At 57.1% G+C, this 23187-nt stretch overlaps 2 protein-coding genes across 71 annotated transcripts; both read right to left on the bottom strand.

Annotated features, from left to right (window-relative positions):
- Positions 1–1004: 1004 nt before the first annotated feature.
- On the bottom strand, positions 1005–3215 carry LOC131590602 (uncharacterized). Of its 50 annotated transcripts, XR_009280157.1 has the most exons (6): positions 3111–3215; positions 2185–2579; positions 1778–2014; positions 1637–1747; positions 1485–1493; positions 1005–1383 (listed from the first exon to the last, which is right to left on the bottom strand). XR_009280157.1 is itself a non-coding variant. In XM_058860837.1 (3 exons), the coding sequence occupies exons 1-3, from the start codon at positions 2558–2560 to the stop codon at positions 1204–1206; spliced, it is 972 nt and encodes a 323-aa protein (XP_058716820.1). In that variant the 5' UTR covers positions 2561–2564; the 3' UTR covers positions 1005–1203. The 50 variants fall into 50 exon arrangements, 1 of the variants encoding a protein (XP_058716820.1); XR_009280130.1 differs by adding an exon at positions 2065–2087 and having other exon boundaries at positions 1005–1747; positions 1778–1906; positions 2160–2579; XR_009280149.1 differs by having other exon boundaries at positions 1485–1747.
- A 242-nt stretch (positions 3216–3457) lies between these two features.
- Positions 3458–22195, bottom strand: SDHC (succinate dehydrogenase complex subunit C). 21 transcript variants are annotated; one of them, XM_058860836.1, is made up of 6 exons: positions 22124–22195; positions 18021–18077; positions 13905–14006; positions 12388–12449; positions 10288–10451; positions 3458–4280 (listed from the first exon to the last, which is right to left on the bottom strand). In XM_058860836.1, exons 1-6 carry the CDS (start codon positions 22141–22143, stop codon positions 4176–4178), a joined length of 510 nt encoding a protein of 169 aa, XP_058716819.1. In that variant the 5' UTR covers positions 22144–22195; the 3' UTR covers positions 3458–4175. The 21 variants fall into 21 exon arrangements, with proteins under 21 accessions (XP_058716819.1, XP_058716806.1, XP_058716813.1 ...); XM_058860823.1 differs by lacking the exons at positions 12388–12449; positions 13905–14006; positions 18021–18077; positions 22124–22195 and adding exons at positions 10557–10631; positions 10672–11415; positions 11513–11621 and having other exon boundaries at positions 10288–10524; XM_058860830.1 differs by lacking the exons at positions 12388–12449; positions 13905–14006; positions 18021–18077; positions 22124–22195 and adding exons at positions 10672–10714; positions 10767–11415; positions 11513–11621 and having other exon boundaries at positions 10288–10567.
- Positions 22196–23187: the final 992 nt, after the last annotated feature.

Raw genomic sequence — 23187 nt, 5'->3', positions numbered from 1 at the left:
TAATGGGGACAGGGATAATGGGGACACTGGGATAACGGGGACACTGGGATAACGGGGACACTGGGATAATGGGGACACTGGACAATGGGGACACTGGGACAGGGATAATGGGGACACTGGGATAACTGGGACAGGGATAATGGGGACACTGGGATAATGGGGACAGGGATAATGGGGACACTGGGACACTGGGGACAGGGATAATGGGGACACTGGATGAGGAGCACGTGACACAATTTTGGGGCTGCTCCTCCCAGTGCTCCCACCCATCCCAAATCCCGGCCTGACCCCGACTCCCAGGAGCTCCCCCATTTTGGGGGGGTCCCCCTGTGCCCCCCACCCCCATTTCCCCTCCCTGACCCCCCCCCCTCCCTTCCTCCTCCCCACAGCTCCAGGAACCCTGGGACACGGAACCTTCTGGAAAGGAACCCCCCAGCAGGGGCTCCCCCTGCCCTGAACCCCCAAACCCCGGGGGGACCTTGAGGGGGGACCCCAAAATCCCCCCCAATCCGAGCCCCCCCCCAGCTCCTGAGCCCCTGGAGGTGGCTTTGGTGTCACTGTCCCCTCCCTTGGGGACAATTCCTCACCCCCCCCCCCCCAAAAAAAAAAAGGGAAATAAAGGTTTGGAAATGCAGGAAATCCTTGGAATGAGCCCAAATCCAGTTGGGATTTAGGGTTCCTCTTTCTCCACCCTGCTCCCAAGGGGGGGGTTTCTTAATTGGGAAGTTAATTGGGATGGGATCCGAAAATTCCAACCAGGAGAAGATTTTTTTCCCCCCCCAAAATCCCGGATTTTGCCAGCAGGATCCGTCCCCACACGGAGCTGGGGCAGGAATTGGGGATGGAGTGGGGAGGGTCCCCTTTCCAAAGGTTAAAAATCCTTTAAATACACCCCCAAAAACTGCAAATTTCCCTTTTTTTTTTCCACACCAAACAGCAAATTCCCCAAATCCCAGAGGAGAATCCCATTCCAGGGTGTGGGGACAAGGGACAAGAGGCGGGGCTGGAGGATCAGAGCTGCTTTATTCCAGAATAATTCTTCCAGAGCTGGAAAAATCCCATTCCCAGCGGGAAGTTTTCACTGGGAGGGGGGAAGATTTCAACATTTTGGGGAATTTTTCCTTCCAGAATTGGCTGAATGATGGAATTGCCACGGGATTGAGGGAGGTGGCAGCAGGGGTGGCAGCAGTGAGATGTCACCTGTCACCCACCCCCGTGGGGCTCTGCCTCAATGGAGCTCCTTGTCCTGCTGAGATCCCACCCCATTCCCAATCCCACTCGTGGGGACACAGATCCTGCATTGTCCTGGCCTTGGGGACACGTGGGGACACTGGGGACACCCTGGGGACACCCTGGGGACACTGGGGACACCCTGGGGACACCCTGGGGACACCCTGGGGACACCACGGGGACAAGGAGCTCACCCCATTCCCAATCCCACTCGTGGGGACACAGATCCTGCATTGTCCTGGCCTTGGGGACACGTGGGGACACTGGGGACACCCTGGGGACACTGGAGGGACACCGTGGGGACACCCTGGGGACACCACGATCACCCCATTCCCAATCCCACTCGTGGGGACACAGATCCTGCATTGTCCTGGCCTTGGGGACACTGGGGACACCCTGAGGACACCCTGGGACACCCTGGGGACACTGGGGACACCCTGGGGACACCACGATCACCCCATTCCCAATCCCACTCGTGGGGACACAGATCCTGCATTGTCCTGGCCTTGGGGACACCCTGGGGACACTTGGGGACACGTGGGGACACTGGGGACACCCTGGGGACACTGGGGACACCCTGGGGACACCCTGGGGACACTGGGGACACCCCGGGGACACTGGGGGGACACCCTGGGGACACCACGGGGACAAGGAGCTCACCCCATTCCCAATCCCACTCGTGGGGACACAGATCCTGCATTGTCCTGGCCTTGGGGACACGTGGGGACACCCTGGGGACACCCTGGGGACACTGGGGACACCCTGGGGACACCGTGAGGACACTCTGGGGACACCACGGGGACACTGGGGACACCCTGGGGACTCCATGGTGACACCGTGGGGACACCCTGGGGACACTGGGGACACCCTGGGGACACCCTGGGGACACCGTGAGGACACTGGGGACACCACGGGGACACTGGGGACACCCTGGGGACTCCATGGTGACACCACAGGGACACCGTGGGGACAAGGAGCTCACCCCATTCCCAATCCCACTCGTGGGGACACCCTGGGGACTCCATGGGGACACCCTAGGGACACCCTGGGGACACTGGGGACACCCTGGGGACACCCTGGGGACACTGGGGACACCCTGGGGACACCCTGGGGACACTGGGGGGACACCCTGGGGACACTGGGGACACTGGGGGGACACTGGGGGGACACCACGATCACCCCATTCCCAATCCCACTCGTGGGGACACAGATCCTGCATTGTCCTGGCCTTGGGGACACGTGGGGACACCCTGGGGACACGTGGGGACACTGGGGGGACAAGGAGCTCACCCCATTCCCAATCCCACTCGTGGGGACACAGATCCTGCATTGTCCTGGCCTTGGGGACACTGGGGACACCCTGGGGACACCGTGGAGACACTGAGGACACCCTGGGGACACCCTGGGGACACTGGGGACACCGTGGGGACACCCTGGGGACATGTGGGGACACTGGGGACACCACGGGGACACTGGGGACACCCTGGGGACACCGTGAGGACACTGGGGACACCACGGGGACACTGGGGACACCCTGGGGACTCCATGGTGACACCACAGGGACACCGTGGGGACAAGGAGCTCACCCCATTCCCAATCCCACTCGTGGGGACACCCTGGTGACACCCTGGGGACACTGGGGACACCCTGGTGACACCCTGGTGACTCTGTGGTGACCCTGGTGACACCCTGGGGACACCGTGGGGACACCCTGGGGACACCGTGGGGACACCCCGGTGACACCCTGGTGACACTGGGGACACCCTGGGGACACCCTGGTGACACCGTGGTGACACCCTGGTGACACCCTGGGGACACCATGGGGACACTGTGGGGACACTGGGGACACCGTGGGGACACTGGGGACACCCTGGAGACACCGTGGGGACACTGGGGACACCCTGGGGACACTGGGGACACCCTGGGGACACCCTGGGGACACCCTGGGGACACTGGGGACACCCTGGGGACACCGTGGTGACCCTGGTGACCCTGGGGACACCCTGGGGACACCCTGGGGACACACTGGTGACACCCTGGTGACACCCTGGGGACACCCTGGTGACACCCTGGTGACACCCTGGTGACACCCTGGGGACACTGGTGACACTGGGGACACCCTGGTGACACCCTGGTGACACCCTGGGGACCCTGGTGACACCCTGGTGACACCCTGGTGACACCCTGGGGACACCCTGGTGACAGGAGCGCCGCTGGCCTGGGGGCTGGCCTGGGGGGTGGCGCTGGCAGCTCCGCTCATCCCAGGATTTGATTTTTTGGCCGGGGAAGGGGTTGGGAAACGTCACCTTCCCTGGAAGGGTGGGAATTGTTCCAGGAATTGTTCCAGGAATTGCTGGAATTGCTGGAATTGTTCCAGGAATTGATGGAATTGTTCCAGGAATTGATGGAATTGTGGGAATCGCAGCTGGAATTTCAGGAATTGCAGCTGGAATTGCAGCTGGAATCGCAGCTGGAATTGCAGCTGGAATTGCAGCTGGAATTGCAGGAATCACAGCTGGAATCGCAGCTGGAATCGCAGCTGGAATTGCAGCTGGAATTGCAGGAATCACAGCTGGAATCGCGGGAATTGCAGCTGAAATTTCAGGAATTGCAGCTGGAATTTCAGGAATTGCAGCTGGAATTTCAGGAATTGCAGCTGGAATCGCGGGAATCACAGCTGAAATTGCTGGAATTGCAGCTGGAATCGTGGGAATCACAGCTGGAATTTCAGGAATTGCAGCTGGAATTGCGGGAATCACAGCTGGAATTGCTGGAATTGCTGGAATCGCAGCTGGAATCGCAGGAATTGCTCTGGGAATCGCAGGAATCTCTCTGGGAATCGCAGGAATTGCTCTGGGAATCGCAGGAATCCCGGGAATGGCGGCAGGAATCCCGGGAATGGCGGCAGGAATCCCAGGAGTCGCAGGAATCCCGGGAATTGCGGCTCACAGGGCGGCCAGGGCGGCGGAGGAGAGCAGGGTCAGGGCCAGCACCAGCAGCCCCGACTGGGTCACCTGGGGCAGCCGCAGCCCCTTCCCCAGATCCCAGGCCTGTGGAGAGCCCGGGATTGGGAATCGGCATTTCCTGGGATTCCAGGATAACCCTGAGGCCTTTCCTGGTCCCTCTCCCCTCTCCTGTTCCCTCTCCCCTTTCCTGTTCCCTCTCCCCTCTCCCCTTTCCTGTCCCCTCTCCTGTTCCCTCTCCCCTCTCCCTTTTCCTGTTCCCTCTCCCCTTTCCTGTTCCCTCTCCCCTTTCCTGTTCCCTCTCCCCTTTCCTGTTCCCTCTCCCCTTTCCTGTTCCCTCTCCCCTTTCCTGTTCCCTCCCCCTTTCCTGTTCCCTCTCTCCTCTCCCCTTTCCTGTTCCCTCTCCCCTTTCCTGATCCCTCTCCCCTTTCCTGTCCCCTCTCCCTTTTCCTGTTCCCTCTCCCCTTTCCTGTTCCCTCTCTCCTCTCCCCTTTCCTGTTCCCTCTCTCCTCTCCCCTTTCCCGTCCCCTCTCCCCTTTCCTGTTCCCTCTCCCCTTTCCCCTTTCCTGTTCCCTCTCCCCTTTCCCTCTCCCCTTTCCTGTTCCCTCTCCCCTTTCCCGTCCCCTCTCCCCTTTCCTGTTCCCTCTCCCCTTTCCTCTTTCCTGTCCCTTCTCCCCTTTCCTGTTCCCTCTCCCCTCTCCCCTTTCCTGTTCCCTCTCCCCTTTCCTGTTCCCTCTCCCCTTTCCCGTCCCCTCTCCCCTTTCCTGTTCCCTCTCCCCTTTCCTGTTCCCTTTCCCCTTTCCTGTTCCCTCTCCCCTTTCCCCTCCCCTCTCCCCTTTCCTCTTTCCTGTTCCCTCTCCCCTTTCCTGTTCCCTCTCCCCTTTCCTGTTCCCTCTCCCCTTTCCTGTTCCCTCTCCCCTTTCCTGTTCCCTCTCCCCTTTCCTGTTCCCTCTCCCCTTTCCCCTCCCCTCTCCCCTTTCCTCTTTCCTGTTCCCTCTCCCCTCTCCCCTTTCCTGTTCCCTCTCCCCTTTCCCCTCCCCTCTCCCCTTTCCTGTTCCCTCTCCCCTTTCCTCTCCCCTCTCCCCTCTCCTGTTCCCTCTCCCCTCTCCCCTTTCCTGTTCCCTCTCCCCTTTCCTGTTCCCTCTCCCCTTTCCTGTTCCCTCTCCCCTTTCCTGTCCCCTCTCCCCTTTCCTGTTCCCTCTCCCCTTTCCTCTCCCCTCTCCCCTTTCCTGTTCCCTCTCCCCTTTCCCGTCCCCTCTCCCCTTTCCTGTCCCCTCTCCCCTTTCCTGTTCCCTCTCCCCTTTCCTGTTCCCTCTCCCCTTTCCCACTTCCTGCTCCCTTCCCGTTTCCCCATTCCAGCCTTGCTCCACTTGTTCCGTTTCCTCTCCCCATTCCCATTCCCATTCTCCATTTCCCTCTCCCCCTCCCATCCCCATTCCCATTCCCATTCCCCATTCCCGTCCCATTCCCACTCCCCATTTCCCATCCCCATTTCCCATTCCCATTCCCATTCCCACTCTCCCCATTCCCATCCCCACTCCCATTCCCATTCCCATTTCCCATTCCCCATTCCCATTTCCCATTCCCAGTTTCCCATTCCCATCCCCACTCCCATTCCCATCCCCATTCCCACTCTCCCCATTCCCATTCCCATTCCCATTCCCGTTCCCATTCCCATTCCCTCTCCCCTTCCCATTCCCATTCCCATTTCCCATCCCCATTCCCATTCCCATTCCCATTCCCATCCCCATTTCCCATTTCCCATTCCCATCCCCATTCCCATTCCCATCCCCATTCCCATCCCCATTCCCATTTCCCATTTCCCATTCCCATTCCCATTCCCATCCCCATTCCCATTCCCATCCCCATTCCCATTTCCCATTTCCCATTCCCATTCCCATCCCCATTCCCATTCCCATTCCCATCCCCATTCCCATTCCCATTCCCATTCCCATTCCCATCCCCATTTCCCATTCCCATTCCCATCCCCATCCCCATTCCCATTCCCATTCCCATTCCCATTCCCATTCCCATTCCCATTTCCATTCCCATTCCCATTCCCATTTCCCATTCCCAGTTTCCCATTCCCATTCCCATTCCCATTTCCATTCCCATTCCCATTCCCATTTCCCATTCCCAGTTTCCCATTCCCATTCCCATTCCCATTCCCATTCCCACTCCCCATTCCCATTCCCATTCCCATTCCCAGTTCCCATTCCCATTCCCATTCCCATTCCCATTCCCATTTCCCATTCCCATCCCCATTCCCATTTCCCATTCCCATTTCCCATTCCCATTCCCACTCCCCATTCCCATTCCCATTCCCATTCCCATTCCCATTCCCATTCCCATTCCCCATTCCCATTCCCATTCCCCATTCCCATTCCCATTCCCATTCCCATTCCCCATTCCCATTCCCATTCCCATTCCCATTCCCCATTCCCATTCCCATTCCCATTCCCCATTCCCATTCCCATTCCCATTCCCATTCCCCATTCCCATTCCCATTCCCATTCCCATTCCCATTCCCATTCCCATTCCCATTCCCCATTCCCATTCCCATTCCCATTCCCATTCCCATTCCCATTCCCATTCCCCATTCCCATTCCCATTCCCATTCCCATTCCCATTCCCATTCCCATTTCCCATTCCCAGTTTCCCATTCCCACTCCCATTCCCAGTTTCCATTCCCATTTCCCATTCCCATTTCCCATTCCCATTTCCCATTTCCCACTCCCCAAAATTCCCAACCCCTCCATGGAGGGGCTCTAAAAACCCCTCAATCCCCCCCAAACCTCCGGCCACGATCCCTCCCCGGCAATCCCAGGGATCCACACCGGGAACAGCGGGAAACAACAGCGGGAAACAACCCCGGGAACACCGGGAAACAACAGCGGGAACACTGGGAACACCGGGAAACAACACCGGGAACACGGCGAAACAACACCGGGAAACAACACCGGGAACCCCGGGAACACCGGGAAACAACAGCGGGAAACAACAGCGGGAAACAACAGCGGGAACACCGGGAAACAACACCGGGAAACAACATCGAGAACACCGGGAACCCCGGGAAACAACACCGGGAAACAACACCCGGAAACAACACCGGGAACACCGGGAAACAACAGCGGGAACACCGGGAACACCGGGAACAGCGGGAAACAACACCGGGAACACCGGGAAACAACCCCGGGAACCCCGGGAACAACACCGGGAACACCGGGAAACAACAGCGGGAAACAACAGCGGGAACACCGGGAACACCGGGAAACAACACCGGGAACACCGGGAAACAACACCGGGAACACCGGGAAACAACAGCGGGAAACAACACTGGGAACAGCGGGAAACAACACCGGGAAACAACACCGGGAAACAACACCAGGAACACCAGGAAACAACACCGGGAACACCGGGAATCAACACCGGGAAACAACACCGGGAACACCGGGAACACCGGGAAACAACACCAGGAAACAACACTGGGAACCCCGGGAACACTGGGAAACAACACCGGGAACACCGCGAAACAACACCGGGAACACCGGGAACACCGGGAAACAACACCGGGAAACAACACCGGGAACACCGGGAACCCCAGGAACACCGGGAAACAATACTGGGAACACCGGGAACCAACACCAGGAACACCGGGAAACAACACTGGGAACACCGGGAGACAACACCGGGAAACAACACCAGGAACCAACACTGGGAACCCCAGGAAACAACACTGGGAAACAACACCAGGAACACCAGGAAACAACACCCGGATCCCAAAAAAACCCCCGAGTGCTCCCTGTGCCACCCCCCAGCGCAGCTCCCGGGCGCATTCCAGGCGCGGAATTCCCGGAATTCCCGGATTTCCCAGATTTCCTGGAATTCCCAGAATTCCCAGATTTCCCAGACTCCCGGATTTCCCGGATTTCCCAGAATTCCCAGAATTCCCCGATTTCCCGGATTTCCGAGAATTCCCGGATTTCCCAGATTTCCCGGAATTCCCAGATTTCCCCGATTTCCCAGATTTCCCAGATTTCCCCAATTTCCCAGAATTCCCGGATTTCCCAGAATTCCCGGAATTCCCAGATTTCACAGATTTCCCGGATTTCCCGGAATTCCCAGAATTCCCAGAATTCCCCGATTTCCCGTAATTCCCAGATTACCCAGATTTCCCAGAATTCCCAGATTTCCCAGAATTCCCAGAATTCCCCGATTTCCCAGAATTCCCAGATTTCCCGGATTTCTCAGATTTCCCGGAATTCCCAGATTCCCCGCAATTCCCAGATTTCCCAGAATTCCCGGATTTCCCAGATTCCCGGATTTCCCGGAATTCCCAGAATTCCCCGATTTCCTGGATTTCCTGGATTTCCCAGATTTCCCAGATTCCCGGATTTCCCGAATTTCCCAGATTTCCCAGAATTCCTGGATTTCCTGGATTTCCGAGAATTCCCCGATTTCCCAGATTTCCCGGATTTCCCAGAATTCCCAGATTACCCAGAATTCCCAGAATTCTCAGAATTCCCAGAATTCCCCGATTTCCCGGATTTCCCAGAATTCCCAGATTTCCCGGATTTCCCAGAATTCCCGGAATTCCCAGATTTCCCAGAATTCCCAGATTTCCCAGAATTCCCAGATTTCCCGGAATTCCCGGATTCCCCGGATTTCCCAGATTACCCAGATTACCCAGAATTCCCGGATTTCCCAGATTTCTCAGATTTCCCAGATTTCCCAGAATTCCTGGATTTCCCAGAATTCCCAGATTTCCCGGAATTCTCGGAATTCCCAGATTTCCCAGATTTCCCAGAATTCCCAGATTTCCCGGAATTCCCAGAATTCCCTGATTTCCCAGATTTCCCAGAATTCCCAGATTTCCCGAATTTCCCCAATTTCCCGAATTTCCTGGAATTCCCAGATTACCCAGATTTCCCAGAATTCCCGGATTTCCCAGAATTCCCGGATTTCCCAGAATTCCCCTATTTCCCGGAATTCCCAGATTTCCCAGAATTCCCAGATTTCCCGGATTTCCCGGAATTCCCGGAATTCCCAGATTTCACAGATTTCCCGGATTTCCCAGAATTCCCAGATTTCCCAGATTTCCCAGAATTCCCGGATTTCCTGTATTTCCCGGATTTCCCAGATTACCCAGATTTCCCAGAATTCCCGGATTTCCCGGAATTCCCAGAATTCCCAGAATTCCCAGATTTCCCAGAATTCCCAGAATTCCCAGATTCCCGGATTTCCCAGATTTCCCAGAACTCCCGGATTTCCCGGAATTCCCCAATTTCCCGGAATTCCCAGATTTCCCGGATTTCCAGAATTCCCAGATTTCCCAGAATTCCCGGATTTCCCAGATTTCCCGGAATTCCCAGAGTTCCCAGATTTCCCAGATTTCCCAGATTTCCCGGGTTTCCCAGAATTCCCGGATTTCCAGATTTCCCGGATTTCCCAGATTTCCCAGAATTCCCCTATTTCCCGGAATTCCCAGATTTCCCGGATTTCCAGATTTCCCGGATTTCCCAGATTTCCCGGATTTCCCAGATTTCCCAGAATTCCCGGAATTCCCGGATTTCCCAGATTTCCTGGATTTCCCGGATTTCCCCGATTTCCCAGAATCCCCGGACTTCCCGGATTTCCCAGATTTCCTGGAATTCACAGAATTCCCAGATTTTCCAGAATTCCCCGATTTCCCGGATTTCCCAGAATTCCAGGATTTCCCGGATTTCCCAGAATTCCCAGATTTCCCAGAATTCCCGGATTTCCCAGGTTTCCCGGATTTCCCAGATTTCCCAGATTTCTCAGATTTCCCAGAATTCCCGGATTTCCCAGAATTCCTGGATTTCCCGGAATTCCCAGATTTCCTGGATTTCCCAGATTTCCCAGATTTCTCAGATTTCCCAGACTTCCCCTATTTCCCAGATTTCCCAGATTTCCTGGAATTCCCAGATTTCCCGGATTTCCCAAATTTCCCCAATTTCCCGAATTTCCCAGAATTCCCAGATTACCCAGAATTCCCGGATTTCCCGGATTTCCCAGATTACCCAGAATTCCCAGATTTCCCGGATTTCCCGGAATTCCCGGAATTCCCGCTCACCAGGTGCCGGATCCCGTTCCAGGTGTGGTAGCAGACGGGAAGCACCAGCAGGAATTTGGCGGAGAAGAGGAGGGAGGGGCCGAGGCTCAGCGCCCGCAGCTGCGCCAGGTAATGAGGGAAATGCTCCGGGAGCAGGAGAGCGGCCACGGAAAACACCGAGACACCTGGAAAACAACCGGAGACAGCTGGAAAACACCTGGGAAACACCTGGAAAACACCTGGAAAACACCAAGACACCTGGAAAACAACCGGAGACAGCTGGGAAACACCTGGAAAACACCTGGAAAACAACCGGAGACAGCTGGAAAACAATCGGGATACACCTGGAAAACAACCGGAGACGGCTGGGAAACAACCGGAGACAGCTGGAAAACACGGAGACACCTGGAAAACACCTGGAAAACACCTGGAAAACAACCGGAGACAGCTGGGAAACACCTGGAAAACACCTGGAAAACACGGAGACACCTGGAAAACACCTGGAAAACAACCGGAGACAGCTGGAAAACAACCGGAGACAGCTGGGAAACACCTGGAAAACACCGAGACACCTGGAAAACAACCAGAGACAGCTGGAAAACACCTGGAAAACACCTGGAAAACACGGAGACACCTGGAAAACACCTGGAAAACAACCGGAGACAGCTGGAAAACACCTGGAAAACAACCGGAGACAGCTGGAAAACAACCGGAGACAGCTGGAAAACACCTGGAAAACACCTGGAAAACACCTGGAAAACAACCGGAGACAGCTGGAAAACAACCGGAGACAGCTGGAAAACACCTGGAAAACACCTGGAAAACAACCGGAGACGGCTGGAAAACACCTGGAAAACAACCGGAGACGGCTGGAAAACACCTGGAAAACACCTGGAAAACACGGAGACACCTGGAAAACAACCGGAGACAGCTGGAAAACAACCGGATACAGCTGGAAAACACCTGGAAAACACGGAGACACCTGGAAAACAACCGGAGACAGCTGGAAAACACCTGGAAAACACCTGGAAAACACGGAGACACCTGGAAAACAACCGGAGACAGCTGGAAAACACCTGGAAAACACCTGGAAAACACCTGGAAAAGAACCAGAGACAGCTGGAAAACACCTGGAAAACACGGAGACACCTGGAAAAGAACCGGATACAGCTGGAAAACAACCGGGGAAAACACGGAGACACCTGGAAAACAACCGGGATACAGCTGGGAAACACCTGGAAAACACCTGGAAAACAGGGATGGAAACTGGGATACAGCTGGAAAACAACAGGGATGGAAAACAGGTGGCCCCTGATGTCCCCAACATCCCCAAGTGTCCCCAGCAATGTCCCCAGTGTCCCCAATGTCCCCACTGTCCCCAGTGTCCCCAGTGTCCCCAGCAGTGTCCCCAGCAGTGTCCCCAGTGTCCCCAGTGTCCCCAGTGTCCCCAGCAGTGTCCCCAGCAATGTCCCCAGTGTCCCTAAGCTGTCCCCAAGCTGTCCCCAGTGTCCCCAGTGTCCCCAGTGTCCCCAGCAGTGTCCCCAGGCTGTCCCCAGTGTCCCCAGCAGTGTCCCCAGTGTCCCCAGTGTCCCCAGTATCCCCAGTGTCCCCAGTGTCCCCAGTATCCCCAGTGTCCCCAGTGTCCCCAGCAGTGTCCCCAGTGTCCCCAGTGTCCCCAGTGTCCCCAGTGTCCCCAGGCTGTCCCCAGTGTCCCCAGTGTCCCCAGCAGTGTCCCCAGTGTCCCCTGCAGTGTCCCCAGTGTCCCCAGTGTCCCCTGCAGTGTCCCCAGTGTCCCCAGTGTCCTCAGCAGTGTCCCCAGTGTCCCCTGCAGTGTCCCCAGTGTCCCCAGTGTCCCCAGCAGTGTCCCCAGTGTCCCCAATGTCCCCAGGCTGTCCCCAGTGTCCCCAGCAATGTCACCAGTGTCCCCAGTGTCCCCAGCAGTGTCCCCAGTGTCCCCAGTGTCCCCAGCAGTGTCCCCAGTGTCCCCAGTGTCCCCAGTGTCCCCAAGCTGTCTCCAGTGTCCCCAGTGTCCCCAGCAGTGTCCCCAGTGTCCCCAGCAGTGTCCCCAGCAGTGTCCCCAGTGTCCCCAATGTCCCCTGCAGTGTCCCCAGTGTCACTCACCGAGGCTCAGGGCGACACCGGTGCCGCGGTGAGTGATGGACATGGCCATGGGCAGGGACCACCTGAAAGGACAGCGGCACCCAGGGGGGGTTTTGGGGTGTCCTGGGGGGGTTTGGGGTGTCCTGGGGGGGTTTGGGGTGTCCTGGGGGGGTTTGGGGTGTCCTGGGGGGGTTTGGGGTGTCCTGGGGGGTTTTGGGGTGTCCTGGGGGGGTTTGGGGTGTCCTGGGGGGGTTTGGGGTGTCCCAGGGGGGTTTGGGGTGTCCCAGAGGGGTTTTGGGGTGTCCTGGGGGGGTTTGGGGTGTCCTGGGGGGTTTTGGGGTGTCCCTGAGGGGTTTTGGGGTGTCCTGGGGGTGTTTGGGGTGTCCCTGAGGGGGTTTGGGGTGTCCCAGGGGGAGTTTGGGGTGTCCAGGGGGGTTTGGGGTGTCCCAGGGGGAGTTTGGGGTGTCCTGGGGGGTTTGGGGTGTCCTGGGGGATTTGGGGTGCCCCAGGCTGGTTTTGGGGTGTCCCAGAGGGGTTTGGGGTGTCCTGGGGGGATTTGGGGTGACTTTGGTGCTCCCAGGCCGGTTTTGGGGTGATTCTGGGGTCCCCAGGCTGGTTTTGGGGTGATTTTGGGGTGGTTTTGGGGTTCCCAGGCCAGTTTTGGGGCAATTCCGGGGTTCCCAGGTCGATTTTGGGGTGATTTAGGAGCTCCCAGGCTGGTTTTGGGGTGATTTTGGAGTGATTTGGGGGTGATTTTGGGGTTCCCAGGCTGGTTTTGGTGTTCCCAGGCTGGTTTTGGGGTGATTTTGGTGTTCCCAGTCTGGTTTTGGGGTGATTTTGGTGTTCCCAGTCTGGTTTTGGGGTGATTTTGGGGTTCCCAGGCCGGTTTTGGGGTCCCCAGGCCGGTTTTGGGGTGATTTTGGGGTCCCAAGCCAGTTTTGGGGTGATTCCGGGGTTCCCAGGTCAATTTTGGGGTGATTTAGGAGCTCTCAGGCTGGTTTTGGGGTGATTTTGGAGTGATCTGGGGGTGATTTTGGGGTTCCCAGGCTGGTTTTGGGGTCCCAGGCCGGTTTTGGGGTTCCCAGGCTGGTTTTGGGGTCCCCAGGCTGGTTTTGGGGTGATTTTGGTGTTCCCAGTCTGGTTTTGGGGTGATTTTGGGGTCCCCAGGCCAGTTTTGGGGTGATTTTTGGGTGATTTTGGGGTCCCCAGGCCGGTTTTGGGGTGATTTTGGGGTCCCAGGCCGGTTTTGGGGTCCCCAGGCCGGTTTTGGGGGGATTTTTGGGTGATTCTGGGGTCCCCAGGCCAGTTTTGGGGTCCCCAGGCTGTTTTGGGGTGATTTTGGTGTTCCCAGTCTGGTTTTGGGGTGATTTTGGTGTTCCCAGTCTGGTTTTGGGGTCCCCAGGCCGGTTTTGGGGGGATTTTTGGGTGATTTTGGGGTCCCCAGGCCGGTTTTGGGGTGATTCTGGGGTCCCCAGGCTGGTTTTGGGGTCCCCAGGCCGGTTTTGGGGTCCCCAGGCTGGTTTTGGGGTGTCCCTCACTTGTAGATGCTGACGTGGGGGGACAGGGGCCGCCCTGCCCGCGCGTTCCTGTCCCAAAATCTCTGCATTTCCTCCCGAGCCGTCGTTGCCATCGGGATCACCCTGCCACACCACACGGGGCTCAGCCCAAAAAACCCCAAAAACACCCCAAAAACCACTCCAGAACCCCGAAAAACACCCCAAAACCCCCCAAAAAACCCCAAAATCCACCCCAAAACCCCCAAAACACACCAAAAAACACCCCAAACCCCCAAAAAACACCCCAGAACCCCAAAAAGAAACCCAAAAAACAACCCAAAAACCACCCCAAAGCCCCAAAAAACACCCCAAAAAACAACCCAAAACCCCAAAAACACCCCAAAACCCACCCCAGAACCCCAAAAACCACCCCAAAACCCAAAAAAAACCCCAAAAACCACCTCAAAACCCCAAAAAACACCCCAAAAACCACCCCAAAGCCCCAAAAAACACCCCAAAAACCACCCCAAAAAACACCCCAAAACCATAAAAAACACCCCAAAACCCACCCCAAAACCCAAAAAAACACCCCAAAAACCACCCCAAAACACACCCCAGAACCCCAAAAAACACCCCAAAATCCACCCCAAAGTCCCAAAAAACCACCCCAAAAAACAACCCAAAAACCACCCCAAAACCACCCCAAAAACCACCCTAGAACCCAAAAACCACCCCAAAACCCCAAAAAACACCCCAAAAAACACCCCAAAATCCACCCCAAAGCCCCAAAAAACACCCCAAAACCCACCCCAAAAACCCCAAAATACCAAAATCCACCCCAAAACCCCAAGAAACACCCCAAAATCCCAAAATGCACCCCAAAACCCCAAAAAACACCCCAAAAACCACCCCAAAACCCAAAGAACACCCCAAAACTCACCCCAAAACCCAAAAAAACACCCCAAAAACCACCCCAAAATTCAACCCAAACCCCCAAAAAACACCCCAGAACCCCAAAAAAATCCCAAAACCCCAAAAAACACCCTAAAATCCACCCCAAAAAACACCCCAAAAAACACCCCAAAACCACCCCAAAAAACACCCCAAAACCCCAAAAAATACCCCAAAACCACCCCAAAACCCAAAAAAACACCCCAAAAACCACCCCAAAATCCCAAAAAACATCCCAAAATCCCAAAATTCCCCCCAAAATCCACCCCTAAAGCAATAAAACCCGAAAAAAGCCTCTCAGAAAGTCCCAAAACCCCAAAAAACACCCCAAAACCCCAAAAAAAACCCCAAAATCTACCCCAAAGTCCCAAAATCCACCCCTGAAACCACAAAACCCACCCCAAAAATAATAAAACCCAAAAAAATCCACTCAGAAAGTCCCAAAATCCCCAAAATCCCAAAAACAATAAAACCCAAAAAAAGCCTCTCAGAAAGTCCCAAAATCCCCAAAACCCCAGAATCCACCCCAAAATCCACCCCAAAAACCCCAAAAACCCCAAAAAATTCCCAAAAACCAAAACAAAGCCCCCAAAAATTCCCAAAATCCATCCCAAAATCCCCTCCCAGTCCCTCCCAGTCCATCCCAGTCCCTCCCAGTCCATTCCCAGTCCATTCCCAGTCCATTCCCAGTCCCTCCCAGTCCATTCCCAGTCCATTCCCATTCCATTCCCAGTCCATCCCAGTTCCATCCCAGTCCATCCCAGTCCATCCCAGTCCCTCCCAGTTCATTCCCAGTCCATCCCAGTCCATTCCCAGTCCATCCCAGTCCCTCCCAGTCCATTCCCAGTCCATTCCCAGTCCATCCCAGTCCATCCCAGTCCCTCCCAGTCCATTCCAGTCCCTCCCAGTCCATTCCAGTCCATTCCCAGTCCCTCCCAGTCCATCCCAGTCCATCCCAGTCCCTCCCAGTCCATCCCAGTCCCTCCCAGTCCATCCCAGTCCATCCCAGTCCATCCCAGTCCATCCCAGTCCCTCCCAGTCCATCCCAGTCCCTCCCAATCCCATCCCAGTCCATTCCCAGTCCATTCCAGTTCATCCCAGTCCATTCCCAGTCCATTCCCAGTCCATCCCAGTCCATCCCAGTCCCTCCCATCCATTCCCAGTCCATCCCAAAATCCCCTCCCAGTTCCCTCCCAGTCCATCCCAGTCCATCCCAGTCCATTCCCAGTCCATCCCAGTCCATCCCAGTCCATCCCAGTCCCTCCCAGTCCCTCCCAGTCCCTCCCAGTCCATCCCCAGTCCATCCCAGTCCATTCCCAGTCCATCCCAGTCCCTCCCAGTCCATTCCCAGTCCATTCCCAGTCCATCCCAGTCCCTCCCAGTCCATTCCCAGTCCATTCCCAGTCCCTCCCAGTCCATTCCCAGTCCCTCCCAGTCCATTCCCAGTCTATCCCAGTTCATCCCAGTCCCTCCCATCCATTCCCAGTCCATCCCAGTCCATCCCAGTCCGTCCCAGTCCATCCCAAAATCCCCTCCCAGTTCCCTCCCAGTCCATTCCCAGTCCCTCCCAGTCCGTCCCAGTCCATCCCAGTCCATCCCAGTCCATCCCAGTCCCTCCCAGTCCATCCCAGTCCATTCCCAGTCCATCCCAGTCCATCCCAGTCCCTCCCAGTCTATCCCAGTTCATCCCATTCCATCCCAGTCCATTCCCATTCCATTCCCAGTCCATCCCAGTCCCTCCCAGTCCATTCCCAGTCCACTCCCAGTCCATTCCCAGTCCCTCCCAGTCCATTCCCAGTCCATTCCCAGTCCATCCCAGTCCATCCCAGTCCATCCCAGTCCATCCCAGACCATCCCAGTCCCTCCCAGTCCCTCCCAGTCCATCCCAGTCCATCCCAGTCCATTCCCAGTCCATTCCCAGTCCATCCCAGTCCATTCCCAGTCCATTCCCAGTCCATCCCAGTCCCTCCCAGTCCATCCCAGTCCCTCCCAGTCCATTCCCAGTCCATCCCATTCCATCCCAGTCCCTCCCAGTCCATTCCCAGTCCATCCCAGTCCATTCCCAGTCCATCCCAGTCCATTCCCAGTCCATTCCCAGTCCATCCCAGTCCATTCCCAGTCCATCCCAGTCCCTCCCAGTCCATCCCAGTCCATCCCAGTCCCTCCCAGACCATTCCCAGTCCATCCCAGTCCATTCCCAGTCCCTCCCAGTCCATCCCAGTCCCTCCCAATCCCATCCCAGTCCATTCCCAGTCCATTCCCAGTCCCTCCCAGTCCATCCCAGTCCCTCCCAGTCCATTCCCAGTCCATCCCATTCCATCCCAGTCCCTCCCAGTCCCTCCCAGTCCATTCCCAGTCCATCCCAGTCCATCCCAGTCCATCCCAGTCCATCCCAGTCCCTCCCAGACCATTCCCAGTCCATCCCAGTCCATTCCCAGTCCATCCCAGTCTATCCCAGTCCATTCCCAGTCCCTCCCAGTCTATCCCAGTCCATTCCCAGTCCATCCCAGTCCATCCCAGTCCCTCCCAGTCCATTCCCAGTCCATCCCAGTCCATTCCCAGTCCATCCCAGTCCATCCCAGTCCCTCCCAGTCCATTCCCAGTGCATCCCAGTTCCCTCCCAGTCCCTCCCAGTTCCTCCCAGTCCATCCCAGTCCCTCCCAGTCCATTCCCAGTCCATCCCATTCCATCCCAGTCCCTCCCAGTCCCTCCCAGTCCATTCCCAGTCCATCCCAGTCCCTCCCAGTCCATCCCAGTCCATCCCAGTCCCTCCCAGACCATTCCCAGTCCATCCCAGTCCATTCCCAGTCCATCCCAGTCTATCCCAGTCCATTCCCAGTCCCTCCCAGTCTATCCCAGTCCATTCCCAGTCCATCCCAGTCCATCCCAGTCCCTCCCAGTCCATTCCCAGTCCATCCCAGTCCATTCCCAGTCCATCCCAGTCCATCCCAGTCCCTCCCAGTCCATCCCAGTCCATCCCAGTCCATTCCCAGTCCATCCCAGTCCCTCCCAGTCCATCCCAGTCCATTCCCAGTCCATTCCCAGTCCATCCCAGTCCCTCCCAACCCCATCCCAGTCCATCCCAGTCCATCCCAGTCCATCCCAGTCCATTCCCAGTCCCTCCCAGTTTATTCCCATTCCATCCCAGTCCATTCCCAGTCCATCCCAGTCCCTCCCAGTCTATCCCAGTCCCTCCCAGTCACTCACTGGTGCAGGGTGGAGCCGGGCCCCAGCCGGGCCAGGAGGCAGCGCCGCCCCAAACCCCTGGAAAAGAGGGAAAAATGGGGAAAAAATGGGAAAAAATGGGAAAAATGGGAAAAAAATGGAGAAAATGGGGAAAAAATGGGGAAAAAATGGGGAAAATGGGAAAGAAACGGGAAAAACGGGAAAAAAATGGAGAAAATGGGAGAAAAATGGAAAAAAAGGGGGAAAGAAACAGGAAAAAAAGGGAGAAAAATGGGAAAAAATGGGGAAAAAATGGGGAAAAAATGGGGAAAGAAATGGGAAAAATGGGGAAAAAATGGGGGAAATGGGAAAGAAACGGGAAAAATTGGAAAAAAATGGAGAAAATGGGAGAAAAATGGAAAAAAAGGGGGAAAGAAACAGGAAAAAAAGGGAGAAAACTGGGAAAAACAGGGAAAATGGGGAAAGAAATGGCAAAAATGGGGAAAAAATGGGGGAAATGGGGAAAAAATGGGAGAAAAGGGAGAAAAATGGGAAAAAATTGGAAAGAAACAGGAAAAAATGGGGAAAAAACGGGGAAATGGGGAAAGAGTTGGGATTGGAGAAGGGATTTGGGATTGGAGAAGGGATTTGGGATTTTGGGATGGGATTCGGGATGGGAGAAGGGATTTGGGATTGGGAGGAGGATTTGGGATGGGAGAAGGGATTTGGGATTGGGGAAGGGATTTGGGATGGGAGAAGGGATTTGGGATTTTGGGAGAAGGGATTTGGGATGGGAGAAGGGATTTGGGATTGGAGAAGGGATTTGGGATTGGGAGAAGGGATTTGGGATGGGAGAAGGGATTTGGGACTGGGAGAGGGGTTTGGGATTGGGAGAAGGGATTTGGGATTGGGAGAGGGGTTTGGGATTGGGAGAAGGGATTTGGGATTGGGAGAAGGGATTTGGGATTGGAGAAGGGATTTGGGATTGGGAGAAGGGATTTGGGATGGGAGAAGGGATTTGGGATTGGGAGAAGGGATTTGGGATTGGAGAAGGGATTTGGGATTTTGGGATGGGATTTGGGATTGGAGAAGGGATTTGGGATTTTGGAGAAGGGATTTGGGATTTTGGGATGGGATTTGGGATTGGAGAAGGGATTTGGGATGGGAGAAGGGATTTGGGATTTTGGGATGGGAGAAGGGTTGGGAGGACAAGGAGGGGACTCAGGGGGGACACCGGGACACCGGGGGTGACACCAGAGTGACACCAGGGTGACACCAGGAGTGACCCTGGGACATCGGGGGTGACACCAGAGTGACACCAGGGTGACACCAGGAGTGACCCTGACACACCGGGAGTGACACCAGAGTGACACCGGGGGTGACCCTTGGACACCAGGAGTGACATTGGAGTGACCCGGTGACACTCAGAGGGACCCGGTGACACTGGGAGGGACCCAGGGACACCAGGAGTGACCGGGAGGGACCCGGGGGTGACCCTCGGACACCGGGAGGGACCCGGGAATGACCCTGGGACACTGGGGGTGACACCGGGAGTGGCCCTGACACACCAGGGGTGACCCGGGAGTGACCCAGTGACACCGGGAGGGACCCGGGGACACCAGGAGTGACACCAGGAGTGACCCTGACACACCGGGGGTGACACCGGGAGTGACACCAGGAGTGACACCGGGGTGACACCGGGAGTGACCCCGACACACCGGGAGTGACACCAGGAGTGACACCAGGAGTGTCACACTGGGGGTGACACCGGGAGTGACCCGGGGGTGACCCGGTGACACTGGGGGTGACACCGGGAGTGACCCGGGGATGACACCGGGGGTGACACCGGGAGTGACCCTGACACACCAGGGGTGACCCGGGGGTGACCCAGTGACACCGGGGGTGACACCGGGAGTGACCCTTGGACACCAGGAGGGACCCGGGGACACCAGGAGTGACCGGGGGTGACCCGGGGACACTGAGAGTGACACCAGGAGTGAGCCTGACACACCGGGGGTGACACCAGGAGTGACCCGGTGACACCGGGAGTGACCCTGGGGTGACACCAGGAGTGACCCGGGGGTGACCCGGTGACACTGGGAATCACACCGGGAGTGACCCTCGGACACCGGGAGGGACCCGGGGGTGACCCTGACACACCGGGAGTGACACCGGGAGTGACCCAGGGACACCAGGAGTGACCTGGGGGTGACACCGGGAGTGACCCTCAGACACCGGGAGGGACCCGGGGGTGATCCTGACACACCGGGAGTGACACCGGGAGTGACCTGGGGGTGACACTGGAGTGACCCTGACACACCGGGAGTGACCCGGGGACACCGGGAGTGACCTGGGGGTGACACCGGGACACCAGGGGTGACACCGGGAGTGACCCAGGAGTGACACCGGGAGTGACCCAGGAGTGACACCGGGAGTGACCCTGACACACCGGGAGTGACCCGGGGACACCGGGAGTGACCTGGGGGTGACACCGGGACACCAGGGGTGACACCGGGAGTGACCCAGGAGTGACACCGGGAGTGACCCGGGGACACCGGGGTGACCCGGGAGTGACCGTGACACACCGGGAGTGACACCGGGAGTGACCCAGGAGTGACACCGGGAGTGACCCTGACACACCAGGAGTGACCTGACACACCGGGGTGACACCAGGAGTGACACCAGGGTGACACCGGGAGTGACCCTGACACACCGGGGGTGACCCGGGAGTGACCCGGAGACACCGGGGGTGACACCAGGAGTGACCCCAGGACACCGGGAGTGATCTGGTGACACCAGAGGTGACCGTGGGGTGACACTGGGGACACTGGGAGTGACCTGGAGGTGACCCTGACACACCGGGGGTGACACCGGGGGTGACCCGGGGGTGACCCTGACACACCGGGAGTGACCCTGAGGTGACACCGGGAGTGACCCTGACACACCGGGGGTGACACCGGGAGTGACCCCAGGACACCGGGAGTGATCTGGTGACACCGGAGGAGACCGTGGGGTGACACTGGGGACACCGGGAGTGACCTGGGGGTGACACTGGAGTGACCCTGACACACCGGGAGTGACCCGGGGACACCGGGAGTGACCCGGGGGTGACACCGGGACACTGGGGGTGACACCGGGAGTGACCCGGGAGTGACACTGGAGTGACCCTGACACACCGGGGTGACCCGGGAGTGACCCAGGGACACCGGGAGTGACCCTGAGGTGACACCGGGAGTGACCCTGACACACCGGGGGTGACACCGGGAGTGACCCCAGGACACCGGGAGTGATCTGGTGACACCGGAGGAGACCGTGGGGTGACACTGGGGACACCGGGAGTGACCTGGAGGTGACCCTGACACACCGGGGGTGACACCGGGGGTGACCCTGACACACCAGGGGTGACACCGGGGATGACCCTCGGACACCGGGAGTGACACCGGGAGTGACCCTGACACACCAGGGGTGACAGCGGGGGTGACCCTCGGACACCGGGAGTGACCCTGGGACACCAGGGGTGACCCTGACACACCGGGGGTGACACCGGGACACCGAGAGTGACACCGGGAGTGACCCTGACACACCGGGGGTGACACCAGGAGTGACCCGGGGGTGACCCTGGGACACCGGGAGGGACCCGGGAGTGACCCTGACACACCGGGGGTGACACCGGGAGTGGCCCGGGGCTGACCCTGACACACCGGGGGTGACACCGGGACACCGGGAGTGACCCTGGGACACCGGGGGTGACACCGGGAGGGACCCGGGGGTGACCCTGACACACCGGGAGTGACCCTGAGGTGACACCAGGGGTGACCCTGACACCCCGGGGGTGACCCCGACACCCCGGGGGTGACACCGGGGCTGATTCGGGCCCTCCCCGGCCCCGCCGGACCCCGGGACGGGACCGAGCGCGAGTTTTGGGCGGGAACCGAGAAATCGCCTCAGGCCGGGCCCGGCCCCGCTCCCCCGCTCCCCCCGGTGTCCCTCGGTGTCCCCAATGTCCCTCGGTGTCCCTCGGTGTCCCCAATGTCCCCTCAGTGTCCCCAATGTCCCCTCAGTGTCCCCAATGTCCCCGGTGTCCCCAATGTCCCCCCCCAATGTCCCCCCGCTGTCCCCGACCCGTCCCGGGCCCTCGGAGTCACCTCAGCGCCAGCGCCGCCATCTTGGAGCCTCCGCGCCGGAAGTTGGCGTGACGTATTTCCGGTTCCGGCGCGTGAGGGGAGGGCGGGAACGGGCGGGATCGATTCCCGATATCGATCGCGATATTGATCACGATATCGATCGCGATATTGATCCAGATATTGATCCCGATATCGATCGCGATATTGATCCCCTTTTATTGATCCCTGATATCCATCCCCTATATCCATCCCCGATATTGATCCCGATATCGATGGCGATATTGATCGCGATATTGATCACGATATCGATCGCGATATCGATCCCTGATATCCATCCCTGATATCCATCTCCGATATCGATCGCGATATCGATCCCGATATAAATCCCCTTTTATTGATCCCCGATATCGATCCCGATATTGATCCAGATATCGATCCCGATATTGATCCCGATATTGATCCAGATATCGATCCCGATATTGATCCCGATATTGATCCAGATATCAATCCCTGATATCCATCCCTGATATCAATCCCCGATATCGATCCCGATAAAAATCCCGATATCCATCCCCTTTTATTGATCCCAATATCGATCCCCGATATCCATCCCCGATATTGATCCCGATATCGATCCCGATACAAATCCCGATATTGATCCCCTTTTATTGATCCCGATATCGATCCCGATATTGATCCCGATATCCATCCCCGATATTGATCCCGATATTGATCCTGATATCGATCCAGATATCAATCCCTGATATCCATCCCCGATATCGATCCCTGATATTGATCCCGATATCCATCCCCGATATTGATCCCCTTTTATTGATCCCCGATATTGATCCCGATATCATCCCCTATATCCATCCCCGATATTGATCCCCGATACCGATCCCGATATTGATCCTGATATAAATCCCGATATTGATCCCGATATCGATCCCGATATAAATCCCCGATATAAATCCCGATATCGATCATGATATTGATCCCGATATCCATCCCCGATATAAATCCCCGATATTGATCCCGATATTGATCCCGATATCGATCCCGATATAAATCCCCGATATAAATCC

Source organism: Poecile atricapillus, chromosome 33 (assembly GCF_030490865.1).
Source record: "Poecile atricapillus isolate bPoeAtr1 chromosome 33, bPoeAtr1.hap1, whole genome shotgun sequence".
Taxonomy (NCBI): Eukaryota; Metazoa; Chordata; class Aves; order Passeriformes; family Paridae; genus Poecile; species Poecile atricapillus.
This window is presented reverse-complemented; position numbering and strand designations above follow the sequence as displayed.

Coding starts and splice junctions, on each gene's coding strand:
- LOC131590602 (XM_058860837.1), bottom strand. CDS start 2,560: ATGCAGGATCTGTGTCCCCACGAGTGGGATTGGGAATGGGGTGAGCTC. Junction 1,940..2,294: donor GTCCCCAGGGTGTCCCCAGG/GTGTCCCCAGTG, acceptor CGTGTCCCCAAG/GCCAGGACAATGCAGGATCT. Junction 1,748..1,777: donor GTGTCCCCAGGGTGTCCCCA/GTGTCCCCACGT, acceptor AAGTGTCCCCAG/GGTGTCCCCAAGGCCAGGAC.
- SDHC (XM_058860813.1), bottom strand. CDS start 11,593: ATGTTGGGGACATCAGGGGCCACCTGTTTTCCATCCCTGTTGTTTTCC. Junction 11,416..11,512: donor TTTCCATCCCTGTTTTCCAG/GTGTTTTCCAGG, acceptor GTTCTTTTCCAG/GTGTCTCCGTGTTTTCCAGG. Junction 4,281..10,287: donor GGAACGGGATCCGGCACCTG/GTGAGCGGGAAT, acceptor GGCTCTCCACAG/GCCTGGGATCTGGGGAAGGG.